General features: G+C 46.4%; 1 protein-coding gene across 6 annotated transcripts in view; it reads right to left on the reverse strand.

Annotated features, from left to right (window-relative positions):
* Positions 1-393: 393 nt before the first annotated feature.
* Positions 394-18234, reverse strand: part of LOC144667817 (thyroid hormone receptor alpha) — a 247792-nt gene continuing 229951 nt past the window's right edge. For 5 of the 6 annotated variants that reach the window (XM_078529294.1, XM_078529298.1, XM_078529295.1 and 2 more), the window contains 4 exons: positions 13392-13597; positions 6769-6915; positions 3655-3913; positions 394-2114 (listed from right to left, as the gene is read on the reverse strand). In XM_078529294.1, the coding sequence (XP_078385420.1) occupies positions 1864-2114; positions 3655-3913; positions 6769-6915; positions 13392-13597 (863 nt within the window). In that variant the 3' untranslated portion in view covers positions 394-1863. The remainder of the gene's footprint in view (positions 2115-3654; positions 3914-6768; positions 6916-13391; positions 13598-18234) is intronic. The other variant, XM_078529292.1, reaches the window with a different exon arrangement.

Here is an 18234-nt window from a genome sequence, read left to right on the forward strand (position 1 = left end):
GTTGTCCTTTAGTGAAGGAAATCTGCTGTCTTTATCAGGGTTGGCCTACGTGTGACTCCAGAGCCACAGCTCCTGACTGCCCTCTGAAGTAGTCTAGCAAGCCAATTGGCTGTAGCGATTAGGAATGGACAACAAATGCTGACCTTGTCAGGGACGCTCACATCCCATAAAAGAATATAAAAAGAAATAAGACAGCAGGGACTGGAGGCTTGCAGGCGAGACACACCACTGCAACATATCCTCCAATATTAGAGACTCTAGTTGCTGGGTATCTACTAGACTCTGACGAGCTTCACTATACAGAATTGGGAACTGCACCCTCTTACTGGTGGATGCAGCACACAATAAACGTCTTTTGTGGTGGACGGGGGGTGGGATTTAAAACAGGGAATATGAATTTCTGGGATAGATGATTGATGAAACTTTTACAACCTTAATGTACCAATTTTGAGTTTCAGTTCCATGGGTTTGAAAATCACTGGCGAACATCTAAAGATGAGGTTAGTATAGGCAATAGCGTTTGAAGGTCTCTTGCATTTAATACTGGTCTGTTCTCTCTTTTTTTTTGTTTCTGACAATGGTTGTGCCATCAGAGGAATGTGAGACTTTTAAACAGAGATGTCTTTAACGCTATGCTTTCAAAAAAGATGACCTTTGCAGATTGTCAGAGTACCTGAACCTGGAGATTTTTATAGTTGTGTCTTTCAGGAAGTGGAGAGATGTAAAAGGTATGAGTGTGGTTTAAAAACAATGTCACCGGGGAAATAGCCACTAAAGGGTTAAACAAAGGGTTACCAAGGAAATCACTCAGGCTCAGGATGCAAGGGTTAAACTCCGCTCCCCCCACCCTCCCAATCCCCGTCCCCCAGCAGGCACATCTTAAGCCCAAATAACACTTGTACCTCTGTCAGGATTTTACCAACTGATACATCTCACTCCTATGTTTTTGTGCAGCTAATTCCCCTGTTGCTCCTGAGCCTGGGAATCTCGGGTGCCCTTTCTCGATTTCCCCCACCCTTTCTTTGCAGCCCTTTTCCACCGGGCTCCTTGTCAAAAAACATAAATGGCAGGTTTTGCTCTCCATGGGTGAGGTCTGTGCCGCTAAGAGGCTTCACCTGACAAAAAAAAAGAGGCCTCAGCGCTGATGGAACTAGGAGGCTTGCAGATGCTTAAGAAGGAAGGAGGTTTTGCCTGGAGCTGCTTTTCTCCCACAGAAAACGGCATTGGATTACCGATGGGCGTGCAAGCTCCCAGCAATTGCATGCAGGCGAACAAATTCCATTGTGCTCGCCAAACATAGTAGACATCTCCTGTAAACTCCCCTCTGCAGCGTTTTATCCACTTGCATTCCTCCTTGTGCTGCAGCTCCTCCCACGCGACACTGAGGTAGGGCAGTTCATGCCTTGACTTTCCGTCTCTCTCTCTCTCTCTCTTAACCGTTGAAAGTAAAAAAAGAAATGCTGTCACCGGTCATAATGTGAGGCCCTTTTCCACACACAGCGGTGATCAAAGATAGAACAACACTTCCGCTGACTGATAAACCACTGAAAAGGTTGCACCTGTTTGAATTTGTGAGAATGAAGATGGGACCGTTGGCCATTTCGTTTTGGAGTTAGCTGTTTATATATTCAGCTGTAAAGCAGCAATGCACAGCTAGTCAGCACGACCTTCCTTTTGCAAGACAGAGCACAAGGACCAAGGAACACTTTACTATGACTTACAAAATATTTGCAACTGGTACCCGCATTCATGGAATGGTTCTTTGAGTTTCGGCCAAGTAGACAAAATGATCCACAATGGACATGAAGCCAGGCAGTTAGCCAGTGATTGTGTTTTCTTTTGTTTCCCAGTTTTCACTCAGGCCTACACTTCCTGGTCCTCAAACACCTCCAGGAATAAGGGAGGGAAGAGTTCTGTGGGACATTCAACCTTCATGTGCAGGAAGCGGCTGGCGTGACAGGCTCCAATCATCCGAAGGTCTGTGACTTTCATCAGCAGCTTTGGCCAGAAGTGTGGAATGTTGTGTTTGCGATAGTTTATGTAGTGTTCAAACGCTAGGAGGTAGGCCTCTTGGCACTTCTCTATTTTGTCTATACAGGTCAGTCCTGTTCGATCTGTAAGCAAGAACAAGAATTTGTCAATCGTGGCTTTCCAAGCCTTTTATTATTTTGTCCATTTAAAATTGGGGTAGCCACAATGCCAGCCCATAATGGTTCTGAAGCACTGAAGAAACATTTAACCATTGGACCAAAATCCATTTGTTTTAATTTGCTCCCCACCCTTTTTTATCCTCTCCATTCTGTGGAGATTTACCTTCTCTCTGTCTCCCTCAACATTGAGGTTGGAAAGAGTGTAGGATGAGTGGACTTACTCTGGTTTGATAACGCTTCTGTGAAGCAACTCAACACTTTTTCCAATGTTAAAGGTGCTATATAAATGCAAGCTGTTGTTATTGGCCTCTCCCAATTTTACCTCAGTTGACTAATGCCCCCAACCCTAATGTCCCCCTCCCCTCTCCAATCTTCCTTCTGCTACTGCCTCCATAATCGAGGCCCCTGCAGCCCTTTATACTCGTTCCTGCCTCTAATGGAAGCTATTGGTTCATCATTGAATTCAATATTGATGAGACTCTGCGTATGAAAGTAGCTGTGGTTACTATGAGACAAGTTATCCTTCTCCAATATCATGTGGTCAGAAGGCACACAACCAGGGTGTATCTCACTTTGTCTGTTCAGCCACTTGTGCAGGCCTTAAAAGTGATTTTTACCTTGATGCCCAACGTTTCTGGAAACACAAAGTTGTTTCCCCTGGCTGGAGAGTTTACAACTAGGGAGTCATAGGCTCAGGATATGGGGTCGGCCGTTTATGACTGAGATCAATGGTTCGTGAATCTTGGGAATTCTCTATCCCAGAGACTTTTGGATGCTTACTCATTGAGTATATCCAGTAGGACAACAGAAGTGCTTTAGGGATGTCCCGAAACCATCCCTGAAGAGATCGAACACCCCTGCCGACTCATGGGAGACCCTGGCATGTGACCAACCAAAAAGGAGGAAGTTCATTTGGGAAAGCACTGAACACAATCAGAGACTTCATCAGGAACATGCAGAGGCAAAGCTGAGGGATCGGAGAGAACGCACAAACCTCCAAACAACTCATCTACCCAAGCCTCCAAGCACCACTTGCCCCGCATGTGGCAGAGTCTTAAGATTATGCATTGGACTTATCAGTCATCTCAGAACACATCAAACTGGAATGGTGGCAAGTCATCCTCAATCCTGAGGGACTGCCCATGATGGGATAGCCAAGATTGAGATTGATTCTTGGACACTAAAGGAATTGAGGGTTGGAGAGATCGGGAGGGAAAGTGGAGTTGACGTAGAAGATCATATATGATATTGCTGAATGGCAGAGCAGACTCAACAGGCTGTATAGCTCACTCCTGCCTTTATTTCTTATGTGCTTATGGAGTCACAATTGTGACTTGCAAGAGAGAGCGCAATCTTGTGCTGGGGCTGTTGTTGCCTTCCTATCCTTTGATGCTAGTGGTCTAAATAAGGTTGATTTCAGAGCTGTGAGAACTCAATAAAAATATTTCGAGTTAAAAGAAAAGCAGCTTCTACAACATTAATACTTAATGCTGAGGAGCTTTACCTGAGGACATCAATAAAACTGCCTGGAGTAGTGCCACCTCTGTGTCATCCAGGTTGAAGGCAGCTAAAGATTTGCCCAGCTCAAATATGGCATCTGAGACGACCCCTAGCCCTCCGTTTTTCAGCTGCTCTCTCTTCACGGCCATTTCTCCATTTAGTGTCAGTGTCTCACTCTCTGCATCATAACGGACAGCAGCTCTCAAAGACATTATCTCCATGCAACAGCCTTTCAAAAGGATGATCTGGTCTTCACAAGGCAGCTGAACAAGACAGAACACAACAAGAAAGTAGCTTCATCAGCAAGAAATTAGTAGCGGGACCGACATTCTGTCTCGGAACACTGGGGGAAGACTTCCTCTGGTCAATTAATTAGGGCCGTCTATAAGGATAGGTTATGATTTCACACAGAAACCCTTTGCTGATGGTATATCTTATTTCTCATTTTTCACTGGCATCCACTTCTATACAAATGTCAAATTGCCCTTCCCTCCTCTCTGTGCTTCAAACTTTTCTTTCCTCTTTTCCTGAAGGCACTTACTTGTACTGGGGCACAGGGTACCTGATGGGCCTAATAATCCTTCTTCACATGTGAAGCCCAGATGGTAGATATCACCAAGTTAACTGACAATGGGGTTTCACAGCCCAACCTGATTCTGCCCTCACCTGCCAGGCTCATGTGCTCACTTTCTAGCAGGTTGGAAGGCGAATTGGTGAGAATTTTGGTCTGGGCAAAGTTGGTGACTACAGGTGTCTATTCCTCTGGTCACTATAGTGAGCAACAAAGCCAGTGTGAATCTATAAAAATAGTGTCCCCGTTTCTCATTCATTTGAAGTGACCGAGGGATATTTACCTGCAAGTTACCAATTGCATCACTTGTCACATGGCTGGCTGGACCTCTTTAAGGAAATCTGGTAGAGTATCTTGCAAGGCCCTTCATCAGATAACCTGCCAAAGTGTGCACACTTTCTGTCCCGTATCTCCATTCCTCCCCTCGAGGAGAGGCAATCAAACAGGGCAATGAAATCATTCGGGGCTAGAGACCGCAGGCAATGAAAAGGCAAACACATAGATAGAGAAAAATATCACTGTGAATTGAAAGACGGGCTCCTGTCAAATTTCTTCTAAAGGTTTGCTTTGACATTTTTATTAAAGTACATGGCGTTCTCTCAAGGTTTGGCTCAGCTGGAACCATAATCCCCACAAATTATGGGGTCACAGATTCAGAATAAGGGGTTGACTATTTAGCATTGAGATGAGGAGAAATGTCCTCCCTCAAAGGGTTGTGAATCTGTGGAATTTGAGACCCCAACAAGCTGTGGATACTCAGTTGTTGAGTATATTCAAAACAGAGGTTGATAGATTTTTGGGTACCAAGGGAATTAAGCGATATGGAGATAGTGCGAAAATGCAGAGTTGAGGTAGAAGATCAACCATCTTGTTGAATAGTGGAACAGGCTCAAGGTGTCAACTTTTTTAACTAATTGGTTCATGCGATGCGGGCATTGCTGGCTGGGCCAGCATTTATTGCCCATCCCTAAATGTCCTTGAACTGATTGGCTTACTAGGCCATTTCAGAGACAACTACGTTGCTGAGAGTCTGGGGGTTATTGAATTCAAATTCCACCATCTGCCATGGTGAGATTCAAACCCAGATCCCCAGAGCATTATGCTGGTCCTCTGGATTACCGGTTCAGTGACAATACCACTACGCCACTGCCTCCTCATCAATGAATAGTGCTGTCATTGTGGAGCATGATAACGTTCTGTTGGATCATGGCATGAAGGCTAAGTAGCCTTGGCTTGTCATTCTTTACCTCTTTGTGCCCAGGTTAAGAGGCCCATTAGCAGAAGTGTCAAGCAGACTGCTTGCCTGCTGCATATGAGCCTCTGGTAAAGTTTTTGTTGCAACAAATGTCCTCTAATCTTTCTTGGCGTGAAGCACTTTGCTCCAATCTATTATTTTTATAGTAATTATGTATTTGGCAGGGATGCTGCTGCTACAGATGCCAACTCTGGTTGGACATATTCCAGGAGGTTTCATCACATGACACCCCTGCCCCCACGCTACTGCCTTCAAGTGGCCAATTGGAGAGAGAACAGGCTCATCATTACCTGATTGGATTATTTCTGACTGCTAGGCAGTCCTCCGTGATTATTATTCAGTAAATAAAAGCATTCAAAGAAGATTTTTAAAAACCCACGATTTTTAATGCCGTTGTGATTGTTCTCCTGGGTTGCTTGCTTCAGTATCCTGGAGGTTCATTTCTAATTCCTGGAGAGCCCCAGGGCAATCCTGAAGGGTTGGCAATCTAGATGCTGCACCTTTTAAAAGAGTTGGCAAGGGACTGTAATAGGTGTCCCATTGGTCAGAATGAGGGGTCCTACTACTACTAGGGCTTCCAGCAGGTGAGTCTCTGAAGCTGGCTGAAGGGAGGGGAGATGTCTCCCCAGGGCTTTCCCCTTCCACTGAGGAAAATCTGGGCCTCTACCATCATATCCCGGAGACTACTGCCATCTCCCAGGCGATGGGACTAGGACGCAACAGCAACCAGGGTGGGAAAAAAGAAAGCCACTGGCTTTGCCCCCTCCTGTCTGCCATTAGTGAATGTTGAGAGGGAATTAGTGAACATTGGTGATGGTAACAGAGGGGAGCGGTGAGGTGTGGGAGGAGGAAAATCCCAGGTGGGCCAGTAAGCTGTCAAAAAAGCCATGCTGACCAACTTCTCCAACACACTCTGATGCAATCCCAATGGAAATTTGGGCTTGATTTAAAACAACTTCTTAAATTCAGTCACTTAACATTCCCAGAACTAAGGATTCACTCACAAATCCCAGTATTTGTGGCAGCTTTATTCTTAACGCCAAGCAGTTCACACGGGAAATTTAAACACGTTGGAAATGGCATAAGCCTTGAAAATCTTGCCAGGTGCAAGTCAACCATGTGTGACAACAACACTGTACGCTAAATGTAATGAGATTCGATTGTGACAATCATAGTGTTTTCAAAATAACTTGAATGAAAATGCTAAACAGTAGCGGTGCCCCCTCCCCATAATCAATAAGTTAAAAATAAGGCAGAGGCTAAGACAAGAACATTTTCAATGAAAAAAATACCTCCGAGAACATTGGTAGCTTTTTGGCAAAATCCACAACTCTGGTAATGGCTGGGGTGATAATCCTGGTGAATTGACTGAAGGCTTCGAGATCTACTTTATCTCCTTCTGGTGTAGTAGCCATTGGAGATTGGCCGATGTCTTCTGGCTGTGGGCATAGATTATAATAAATGAGAGGCACTCTGGAAATTATGCTGGATGGCAGTATAGATTATTGGGAGCTCTTGAGCCGATATCATCACGAATACTCCCCTCGTAAACATGGTCATTAAACTCAAGGGCACCCAAATAATTTCAAAGGCTTTAAATCCTTGAAAAGGGTCTCACACCCAACTTGCATCTATATAGCACTTTTCGTGATCCATCAGGCATCTCCAAGTGCTTTACAGCCAATTAAGTAATTTTGAAGCGTGATTCCTGTTGTAGGAAATGCAGCAGTCAATTTGCACATGGCAAATTCCCACAAACAGCAATATGAGAACGACTGGAAAATCTGTTCTTTTGTCATGTGATTGAGGGATAAATATTGGCCAGGACACTAAGGATAACCCCCCTGCTCTGCTTCAGAATAGTGCCATGGGATTTTTTACATCCTCCAGGGGAGGTGATGGCATAGTGGTAATGTTGATGGACCAACAATCCACGGACCCAGGGTGATGCTCTGGGGGCCAAGGTTCAAATCCTGCCACAGCAGATGGTGAAACTTGAATTAAAAGTCTGATGATGACCATGAAACCATTGTTGATTGTCGTAAAAACCCATTTGGTTCACTAATCCCCTTTAGGAAGGAAATCTGCCATCCTTACCTGGTCTGGATGTGACTCTACATGTGACCACAGACCTGTGGTTGAGTCTGAAATGTCCTAGCAAGGCACTCAGTTGTTACAAAGTCACAAATGAGGAATGAAACTAGATGGACCACCTGGCATTGAAGCACTGTGGGTGAACCTAGACTGAAGTGGTTCAAGAAGGCAGCTCACCACCACCTTCTCAAGGGCAACTAGGGATGGGCAATAAATGCTGGCCTAGCCAGTGAAGCCCACATCCTGAGAATGAACAAAAAAAACCTGAGCAGGCAGAACCTAGGTTTAACATCTCATCCAAAAGATTGCATCTCAACTAGTGCTGCACTCCCTCAATGCTGCAATGGAATGAGAGCCTTGATTTTTGCAGTTAAGCTCTTGAGAGGGCTTTGAACGCAGATCTTTGCGACTCAGAGGTGAGACTGCTGCTTACTGAGTCACAGCTGACACTGATAAACTGGTCATAAACTTAAGTGTATTTCGACATCAAGTGCACATATTCTCTCTGCTCTCTTGGTACATTGTACTTAACTCAGTTAATTCTCTGGCACTCTCTACCTATTCTGTTAGCGCTCATGTACTTCAATAAAGTCCTTGTACTGTGTATTTACTGTCTCATCTCCCTGACTGTGCATACCTATTCATTCAGGCCTCATGTACGCTGTACTGATTCACCCAGCTCCCTCCCAGTGTCAATAACGGCTTCAAAATATGGTCCCCGGTGAGGCCATCGACATTCTAAAGATATTGGAGAAATCAACAGAATTAAAGGAACCTCAGAGGATGTGTGAGTTTAATGATGCTTCTTTGTAAATGCAGAACCCTATTTTTTGAATAGGGAGTGCCGATTCCATCATTGGTTTAGGGGGACTGCCAGGTAGTGAGGGAAACCTGAGTGGGACATAGTTGGAAGTGATAAAGGAATGCGAGTGCTTTGTGTGTGAGTCAGCACCGATGACACGACCTGGGGTTATATTCCCTGGAATTTAGAAGAGTAAGGGGTGACTTAAAAGAAGATTTCAAGATAGTAAAGAAAACTGATGGGGCAGATAGAGAGAAACAATTTCTGCTGGTTGAGGAATCTGGCACACAGGAATAATTAAATTGGAGCCAGACCTCTCAGGAATCAAGTTAAAACGGCTTCTACACACAAAGGGCGGAATTTTACGGCCCTGTCATGGTGGGGGGGCGGGGCTGTAAAATGCGATGAGCCGTTCAAAAGTCCATTGACTTCATCGGGACCTTAAAATCCCGCTGCAAAATTCCACCCAAAGGCTGGTAGAGGTATGGAACTCTCTTCCACAATTGGCAATTGATGTTAAATCAATTGTCAATTTTAAAACTGAGGTTGATAGATTCCTGTTAACCAAAGGTATTAAGAGATTTGGGCAAAGGAGGATATGTGGAGTTAGGTTGCAGATCAGCTGTGATCTCATTGAATAGTGAAACAGGCTCATGGGGCTAAATGGCCAACTCCCATTCCTATGTTCCTATGTGTGCTAATGTGAATTCAACTTTCTCACACTGCGGGGCTCAGTATGAACTCCAGGCCAAATCTCCCAAAGGTATCATTGGAATTCACCAAACCATTTTTAAAAAAGCAACAGAAGTAAACAAAGGAATGGTCAATCAAAATTTCTTCTGAAACATTGCCCCCTAAAGAACAAAAAAAATTCCACACTCGATAATGTTCTTTTGCAGATTAAGTCTAAGAAATTGATGCAGCCTTATGTTGTATATGCTTTTAAGCACTAGCAGCATGCCATTGTAATATAAAGGTGTTTGGCAGAACAAGGGTTAATGTGGGACTGGAGAATAGGGCCACCCACAGCATGGTGTATACAGTCACATGATAGTAGACTTTGGGAGTAGAGTCTGGAAGGAGCCAGCGTGGACGCAGTACCCATACATGGTAGTACCTGGGATATGTACATAGTTATGGGTTAAGAATAAATGAGGAGGCTGATGTGCAGCACAAACACCAGCATGGAGTTGTTGGGCCAAATGGCCTGTCTCTGTGCTGTAAATTCTATGTGAAACAGATCTCTGTCCCCATTAGCTCTTCGCTGCCCCTGGGAACTGAGTCACAGTCACAATGAAGGGAACAATATGGCGAGATTCATCTGCGCTGTATTTCATTTCAGGGTCAAGAGATTAAATGACCACCCATTTCCCTCTAACCATAATTAATGGAAAGGAAATTAAGACTTCACCCAGTGTGTAAAGATTTATGTAGTAATTCTAGCAGCAGTCAGTTTCTCTGGGACACACATTCAGTGCTTTTATTTATTTCAGTCCTTATCTGTTTGAAATCTGTTACAACCTGGAGATTGAAGAGAGGCTATCGGATTACTAGATCATGATAAATGAAGAGTTATTTGAGCTTGGCAGGAGGCTGCAGTTTTTGGTCTCTGAAATGGAAGAGAATCCTTGATGCATATTCACCTCCTTGGTTGTTAATTTGAACAGCTCTTTCCTGGCATGGTCTTCTGTCAGAGGTCTTTGAATCTGCTCCCTGGGCATAAACTAATTCACTACAAAGCCAACATCTTTAGAAATTTATATCCTTAAATCAGGGAAGTTTCTGCACATTGTGACTTTTGAGAAACTTAACAGCACAATGTACCTTTCAGTCAGGGGACAATACACAGCGGAGCTCAAAAATAGAGGTTGCAGGGCACCTCTCTGCAAATGTGGTAACTGGATGTGTAGTCATTCCCTCCTGCTGATCACAGGTCATGTGATGTACTGTGGGGGGGCTCCAGCCAGTGAGCTCTTGGCACGGGCAATCCGCGAGGTGGGCTACTCCGATGAGAGATCTGGTCAAGTGTGTGAACATTGCAAATGTCTCTGTAATAAAGTTTAACTGTTTCTTGACAAAACCAGTCTGCTCCACAGAGTCATCACAACTGGCAACGAGAGTGGGATCAACTTCGACTCTGCACCTTGTCCTGTTACTTTAAAAAAAAACTACTCATCAGTCATACTGCTGTTTGGAAGAATCGACCCATATGATGCTAATATTGAAGATTGGAGCCAGTATGTTGAGCACCTTGGATTTTACTTTGTAGCAAATGAAATAACCACCAAAGAAAAGCAGAAAGCGATCCTCTTAAGTGAATGCGGCAGTGAAACATATAACTTGATTGGTAACCTCACTGCCCCGAGCGCGCCCAGTTCCAAGTCATACAGCAAATTAATGAACCTAGTGAAAACACACTTCAAGCTGAGGCTATCTGTGATAATGCAGCGCTTTAAATTCAATTCAAGAGTTTGTGCCCCAGGAGAGTCCATCGCAACTTGTGTAGTGAACCTCAAGCAGTTAACAGAATACTGCGAATTTGGAGACATTTTAAATGATATGCCGTGGGACCGACCGGTATGTGGAGTCAAGAACGACGCCATACAGCGCTGGTAACTTGCCAAGGTCGATAGCGATTTTAAACGCACCCTAGAAATTTCCCTCGCCATTTAAAGTGCTATAATAGACTCGCAGGCTTTGCGACACATGGATAATGGCGCCGTACTTCACGTTGGGCGGGAACCTGCCGCTGAGCGTGGCGTGAAAACCAGACCTGCAGAATTAAAGCGCGGTTCAATGGCCACTGGGAGAAACATTAAGAAGTCTAACAGAAACGCTTCATTATCAGCTTCATGACAAAATTGCTATAGATGTGGAGGTGACCATGGAGCAGACACCTGTAAATTCAAAGGAGCAGAATGCCATTACTGTCATAAAAAGGGTTATGTGGTTAAGCAATGCCGAACAAAGTTGAAACAGTCTGCAAAACAGCAAATAAACATGATAGAAGCAACGGGAGAAGCAACGGGTACAGCAAAGGCTGAAGCTGCTGCTCCTGATATTTACTCCTTATATAGTGTGAATGCTGTGAAGACTGAGCCTATTATGGTGACAGTACAAGTGAATGAGAAGTCACTGACAATGGAAGTGGATACTGGTGCCTCAACTATGGTGGTCGGAGAACACACGTTCAGGTACCTTAATGAAGGAAGACAGCCAATAAACTTGGAGTGGACAATCGCTAAATTAAGAACTTGTACAGGAGAATCTATTCAGGTAAAAGGCATTGCCACTGTCCCAGCCTCTTACAAGCAACAGACAGCACAACTGCCTGTAATAATAGTGAGTGGAGAGGGACCCAGTCTTTTAGGTCAGGATTGGTTACAGAAGATCAAACTCAACCTGGTTTGAGATATTTCACCTAAAATCAGACGGAATCCCAGAACTTCTAAGGAAATACAACATGGGTTCTCGGGGTGAGTTAGGAAAATGGAAGGGCCTTCACATACTATAAGGATCTTTCAGGTCTACGTTTGTTTCTCTGGAAAATTATGAAGAGAAGCAGAATGAATTTAATGCCACTCTGAACAAAATGAAGCAACAGTTGGCAGAGAAGGTCCAGCAATGTTCATTAGTCCAGGAGGAGGCTAAGAGATACAAGGAAGAGACTGAAGACCTGAAGAACCAGCTGAATGAAACAAAAGAGACCTTGAAAGGAAAAGTTGTGGAACTGTCCAAGATGCAAGTGGATAATGAAGCCATGAGTAGCACAATTACAGAACTGAAGCAAGCTAAGAATTCACAAGGGAGAGACCTGGCCAACTGTGAAACCAAACTGAAGGGCAAGGACAAGCTCTGCTGCAGACAGAGAAAGAAAAGACAGAAAAAAGATTGGAAATGCCAAAAAGACAAAGTCCCCAAAGCAACTGAGAGTACCGTTCCTCAAAACGTGACAGAACGTGTTCTGGAAGGATTGTCTGGGCTCCGAGAGCCATTGTGTCACTATTCGTTCAAGGGCATATGGTAGTTTCAGCAGGTTGGCACAAAGCGCCTCTGGTACAACCTGACCTACTGGAACTGCTCTGCTGGCCTTCCAGAAACCTGACATTCCCAGTGGCAAACCCACCGGAGGCACTCATGGAATCGGAAGAAAGAAATACAGACAGCGGGGCAATCCCCACAGAGACTAAGGAAAACCCAAAATATTTAAAATAATCGGGAGTTGGAATGGCTTTAAAACGTAATTCTCTTGCCTTGCCCTTCAAGTGAACTTTTGTGTGTGATTTCTTAATGGCCCTGGATGTTAATTGAATATGTGTGATTTGGAAATAGGAATGTAAAGACAATTTTCTCCTCATTTTATGACTGGAAAAAATACAGAGCAGATGCTCCAGGTGCTGTGCTTAAGGATTTTTTGTTTATATTTATTCTTTCATGGGAAGTGGGCATCACTGGCAAGGCCAGCATTTGCTGCCCATCCCTCACTGCCCTTGAACTGAGTGGATTGCCACACCATTCTGGAGGGTCGCTAAGAGTCAACCACATTGCTGTGGGTCTGGAGTCACGTGTAGACCAGAGCAGGTAAGGTCGGCAGATTTCCTTCCCTAAAGGACATTAGTGAACCAGCTGGGTTTTTACAACAATTGACTATGGTTTCATGGTCACCATTACTGAAATTAGCTTTCCAATTCCAGATTATTACTTGAATTCAAATTCCACCAGTTTCTGTGGTGGGATTTGTACCCTTGCCTCCCCCACCCTTACCTCCCAAAACATTAGCCTGGGTCTCTGGTTTACTAGTCCAGTGACATTACCACTACGCCACCATCTCCCCCAAATTTGATTGCCTGGGCACAGCAAATACAGGAAACTTGGGGTAGGACGAGTTCCTGGCTTTAATTGAGCCCTCCTCATTTTCTGGCATTCACTGCTCCCCGGGAAATCTAAGATGTCCGAGCATTAGACCAGCAAAGCAGCGCTATTTTTAACATTAGCGTAATTGTGGACATTAAGCTTTACCAGAAATTTCCGTTTCTGCTTCCAGTGGCTACCCTGTGCGTTGGTTGTCATGTGTGCTTCCGTGGCAACCCTGATGAGCTCCCATTCCTCGGTGGTAGGCTCGGGCCTGTTCTGCATGGTCTTTACCACCTCCTCTCGCCTTCGCTTCTCCCGGTTCTCTTCGATCAGCTTCCTTTTCGCGATGCGTTTATCGTCATCCAAAACCACTAGATAGGAATGGAAAAAAAAAAACAGCTCACGGCCAGTCTCTCCGCCCAGCATTTCCTGGGAGCCCACACTGATAATACCGAAATTGATAAACTGATAAATACTGAAACATTTTAAAGCCAGCAACAAAGCTTCACCGACTTCCCCAATGATGGTAAAGAGGTCACATATTACCAGGAAAATAAAAGTCTAGATGGAACAAAGATGTACAAATCGCTAAAGGTTGCGACGCAGGTCAATAAGGCCCAAACGAAAGTAAATAGGGTTTGTTTTGAGAGGGACAGAATTAAAAAGTTGAGAACTTATGTTAAACCTTTATCAAACTTTTGGTGAAACCACGCTTGGAGTGTTGTGTGGAGTTCTGGTCATCATGAAATCAAAAGAATATAGGGTGGAATTTCACAGCCCCGCCTGGGGGCAGACCGGCAGGCCGGAGGGCCGTAAAAACAGCTGCCTTGGTGGTGGAGCCGTGCCCGTTGCCTACCCATTTCCACTGGTATTTTGCCAGCAACAGGGGTAGGGGGTTGGGTGATGTATTCGGGAAGGTCGCCCTCTCCCCTTGGGCCAATTGAGACCCTTAAATGGCCAATTAGTGGCCACGTGTCCACGCTACATGGTGGCAGCCTTTTTTAGGGGCTGAAGGAGGGGTCCCTCCTGTTCAGGCACACTGTGTCTAATGGAGAAACCCGCCCCCCTCTGCCACCCCACCCCAACAGTACTCCCCCACCCTGTGTGTTTTACCTCCGCCCTGCCTTTCTGAAACTGGCCCCCAATCTCCTTGCTGGGCCTGTCAGTTTGTATTCACATCCCACTCTAATCAGTGGGAAGCTGATTAAAGTCAAGATTTTCACTTGGGTAAGGTCCTCCTTGGCATGGACACACGTTCCCTGCCTAATGAATGGCGGTGGGCGGATTCTTAAACCTGGAGAGCCAATCAGAAATCTAATTGGCTGCCTTGTAGGGGTGGGTGGCCTTCCCGGGACTGAACTCAGGGTAAGGCCCAGAAATTCAGCCCAGGGAGCCTGTGGGGGACGAGCAAAATGAGAAATCATCATTACAAGATAGTCACTAAGAAATCCAATAAGGAACTCAGTGATATCTTCTCTATCCAGAGAGTGTGGTGAGAATGTGGAACTCGCTACCACAGACAGTAGATGAGGTGAACGCTATAGATGCATTTAAGAGGAAGCTCAGTTAGCAGATGAGGGAGATGAAGTAGAGGGTGAGGTGAGGAAGGATTTGAGGGGGTCTGAGTGCAGCATAAATGCCGGCACAGACTCAGTTGGCTTAATGGTCTGTTTCTGTGTTATATGTTCTATGTAATTCTATGTATTAGTGGTACTAGTTACACTAAGGGCAGGATTTCACAGGTGGGAGGGTTTACTGCCACACCACCAAAGAAATGTCGCTGTGAAACTTGACCCCACAGCTATTTAATGCTGGGAGAAGCGTTAAGAGACCCAAGGTGCGACTTCTGCCCCCTCCTGGGGAGGAAGTCCTGCCTCCGAGAGTTGCCGGTCAATTAATCAGATGGCCAGCAGCTCTCTGGTCTCAGCAGCGCTACTGGGAGTGGCGGACACTGCCAGGACTGCACCCAGTCCCAGTGAACAAGAGCCAGGAGCCGGAAGACAGATAAATTGGCGGGGGGGAGGTGTTCTCAGTGGGGTCAGGAGGGGAGGCTCCATAGGAGAGGGGATGGCAAGTGAGGAGGGGGTTGGGGCCTGAGGTGCAAAAGCCCAGGGTGGGGTGCGGTGGTGGTGGTGGGGGTGGGGGTGTATGTGAGGGGGCACCCAGTGGGGGGCAGGGCTTGGCGGTGGGGGGGCCTCCGAGCGGAAAAGTGGGCCCGTGAAGGGGGCAACTCGCTCCTTTCCCACTCAAGGGCCGAGTAGGCTCACGTGCTAGGCTTACCATCCATCGCCAACCTCCTCCAGCTGGCTGGAAATTTGTGGCTGGGCGGGAAGCAGCCCTTACGCAGCTTCAATTGGCGCGAGGGGGGAGCTGGCTGTCCAAGGCCTTGCCTGCTGCCCATTAAATTGTGGCCAGACGAATAGGCTGCGCGAAAGGCGCAGACGGAATTTTACAGGCCCCCCCACTTGCAATCCCACCGCAGGGGACGGTAAAATTCTGCCCTAAGTAATACAGCTGAGCTCAATAATTTAGTGGCTAATTTGTGCTGATTTATCAGATGTTGGCCAAGCACGAGTTGGGTTGTTTTAACTGGTCTTAGCAGTGGGAGCGTTATCAATGTTAAATTTGAAAAGTCCAGGGACTGGGCCAGGTTTAATGGAGGTGATGAGGGGTCTTGCCCTCCAGCTGGAGAGCCAGTGTGAGCCCTGCGGGAAGGCCCGGCCAAAGGAGCGGGGTCCTTGATCCCCGAGAAGGCCTGCCCGCCTAACTGGACAGCGGTGGGCCTTCATGGGGATCAAGGACCCCAGGGGTGCAAGTCCCACCTGCTAAGAGCTGGGGGCCAATCAGAGGTGGGGGAAGCGGGTGAAGGGGGATTGGCAGCAAGGGCAGGGGGTGGTGGCTGTCCGTGGCAACTGCCCCCACCCCAATGCTGGGTCCCTCGATCAGACACTGAGAGCCTTTGAATGAGAGACTCCCTCCCACGTTGGGAGCCCACACGCAAACCTGCAAACATTTGTTTGTTGTGCTCCCTGCATGGCAAACCCAACCCCCACCCCCCGGCCACTCCCGGCCACCCCCGGCCACCCCCACCCACCCCCGGCCATCCCACCCACCCCCGGCCACCCCCGCCCCCGCCCCCGCCCCCCACCCCCTCCACCCCTGGCCAGCCACTGCATTAATACCAGTGGCAGCACAATGAGGCCTTTAAGTGAGCATTAATTGCCCACTTGAGGGATTGGATTGGTGGCAAAGGCCGTACACGGGCCCTCCCACCACAGACCTCATAGGGGTGGACGTGGGAAGGTGGTAGGTTCCCTACGCACCATCCTCCCGGCTAATAAAATGCCCTCCTGCCACCAAACTCGCCACAGGCCTGAGCATCAGGTTGTACCCGCTGGTTTGGGAAAGGTGTGAGATGGATTTTGTGATGCAGAGTTCACAGCGTGGAGCCCCCAGTGGCTGGAAGTATGGATGGCAGCGTCAGGCTCAATCGCCTGCGCATCCCGTTCATCACGGTCCAGATTTATAGCAAAGGCAAAAGCATTCAAAGTGATTTCGAGGTTGTGTTCGATTTGGGTAGGAGAAAGAATATTTGTTAAGGGGCTGAGGTTTCCGTGTGGTGGCAGGAAGCAGGGGCCCGGATGGATTTTGGGGTTGGGAACCTGCCGCCGGTGGGAAGCTGATTAAAGTTAAGATTTCCATGTATGTGAGGCCTTAACTGGCATAGAGACAGGTTTCATGTCCATTTAAGGGTGGGGGGGGAGGGTCCTCGAAGCTGGAGAGCCAATCAGAGTCTGTGACAACCTTCTGGAGTCAACATTATGTTCAACAATTGAGATCACAACAATTCCTTCCAATTTTTTTATAAACAGCTGGTTATGATGGTCATTTAATCTCTCCGGTTTTCCACCTTATCCCTGATCCTCCCTTTTCCTTCTTTCTCTCCTCCCGACCCTTTTCCCTGTCTCTGCACTGGCTTAAAGCTGGTTACAGGTGTGACATTTTCCAGTTCTGGTGAAAGATCACTGGCCTGAAACATTTACTCTGTTTCTCTCTTCACAGATTCTGCCTTACCTGTTGTGTATCTCTAAAATTTTCATAGATCCTTTGGACTGACTCCCAACTGAGAAACTCCTGTGGCACAAAACCCACCCTGTGGAGTCCCGTAATCAGTGCAAATACTTTCATTTTTAAAGTCTTTCCAAGGATATCCATGTCTGTAAGATCTCCTTGTCATTGAGCATTCTTTCACAGTCAATGTCGATCTATAGAATATACACAAGGGAGGGCCCCTGGCAATGTGGCATCCAGCCCGTGAGTTGGTTTAAGGATTTTTAAATGCGCTAAATGCTTTGTATTGTCCCGCAGCACTCACATCCAAAGAGGATTAAAATGCTGCTGCTTTACCTGGGCGTATTTTAAATAGAACTGAATTCAGACATTTCTTTACTGGAATCTAACAAAACAGTAAACAGAACCCTTTCCAAACCAGGATACCCACAGCATTAGGGCTGAGTTGCGCTGAGCTGCTCAGTTCACACGTTTGTTTTTGCAAATAATCTAGTGCGATCACATCTGGCAACAGCTGGCCTACATACAAATTCAGATCCCGAGCTTTACGTCAGTGTGGAAAAGAAAGGATTTGTTTGAGCCAAGGAAGTCGAGCTGTCCCCATGTCGAGTGCTCACGCCTTGCAGCACGAGGGGTGGGGCGATCGGGGGAGAGGAGGGGGAGCCTCGGGCTTTCACAAGCTGGTTAAAAATCCCATTTAAAGTGTGTCATCCTTTTGAGGGCTGGATGTTTTGACATGGTCCTCATCTATCGGACAGAAATTGTAATTTTGAGTCAGGGGAAATCCAGAAGCTCATTATGTGGCTTTAAAAAAATTTTAAGTCAGGTCATTAAACTGTTTTTCACACTGGATCTCGTGACTTTCATTCTGCAGATTTTCTCTGCAACCTCCGTCCGAGCTCTCTTTGCTGTCCGCAGTTTGCAGGAATGCATTCCT

The sequence above is a fragment of the Cetorhinus maximus genome, chromosome 25 (genome assembly GCF_964194155.1).
Source record: "Cetorhinus maximus chromosome 25, sCetMax3.hap1.1, whole genome shotgun sequence".
NCBI lineage: Eukaryota > Metazoa > Chordata > Chondrichthyes > Lamniformes > Cetorhinidae > Cetorhinus > Cetorhinus maximus.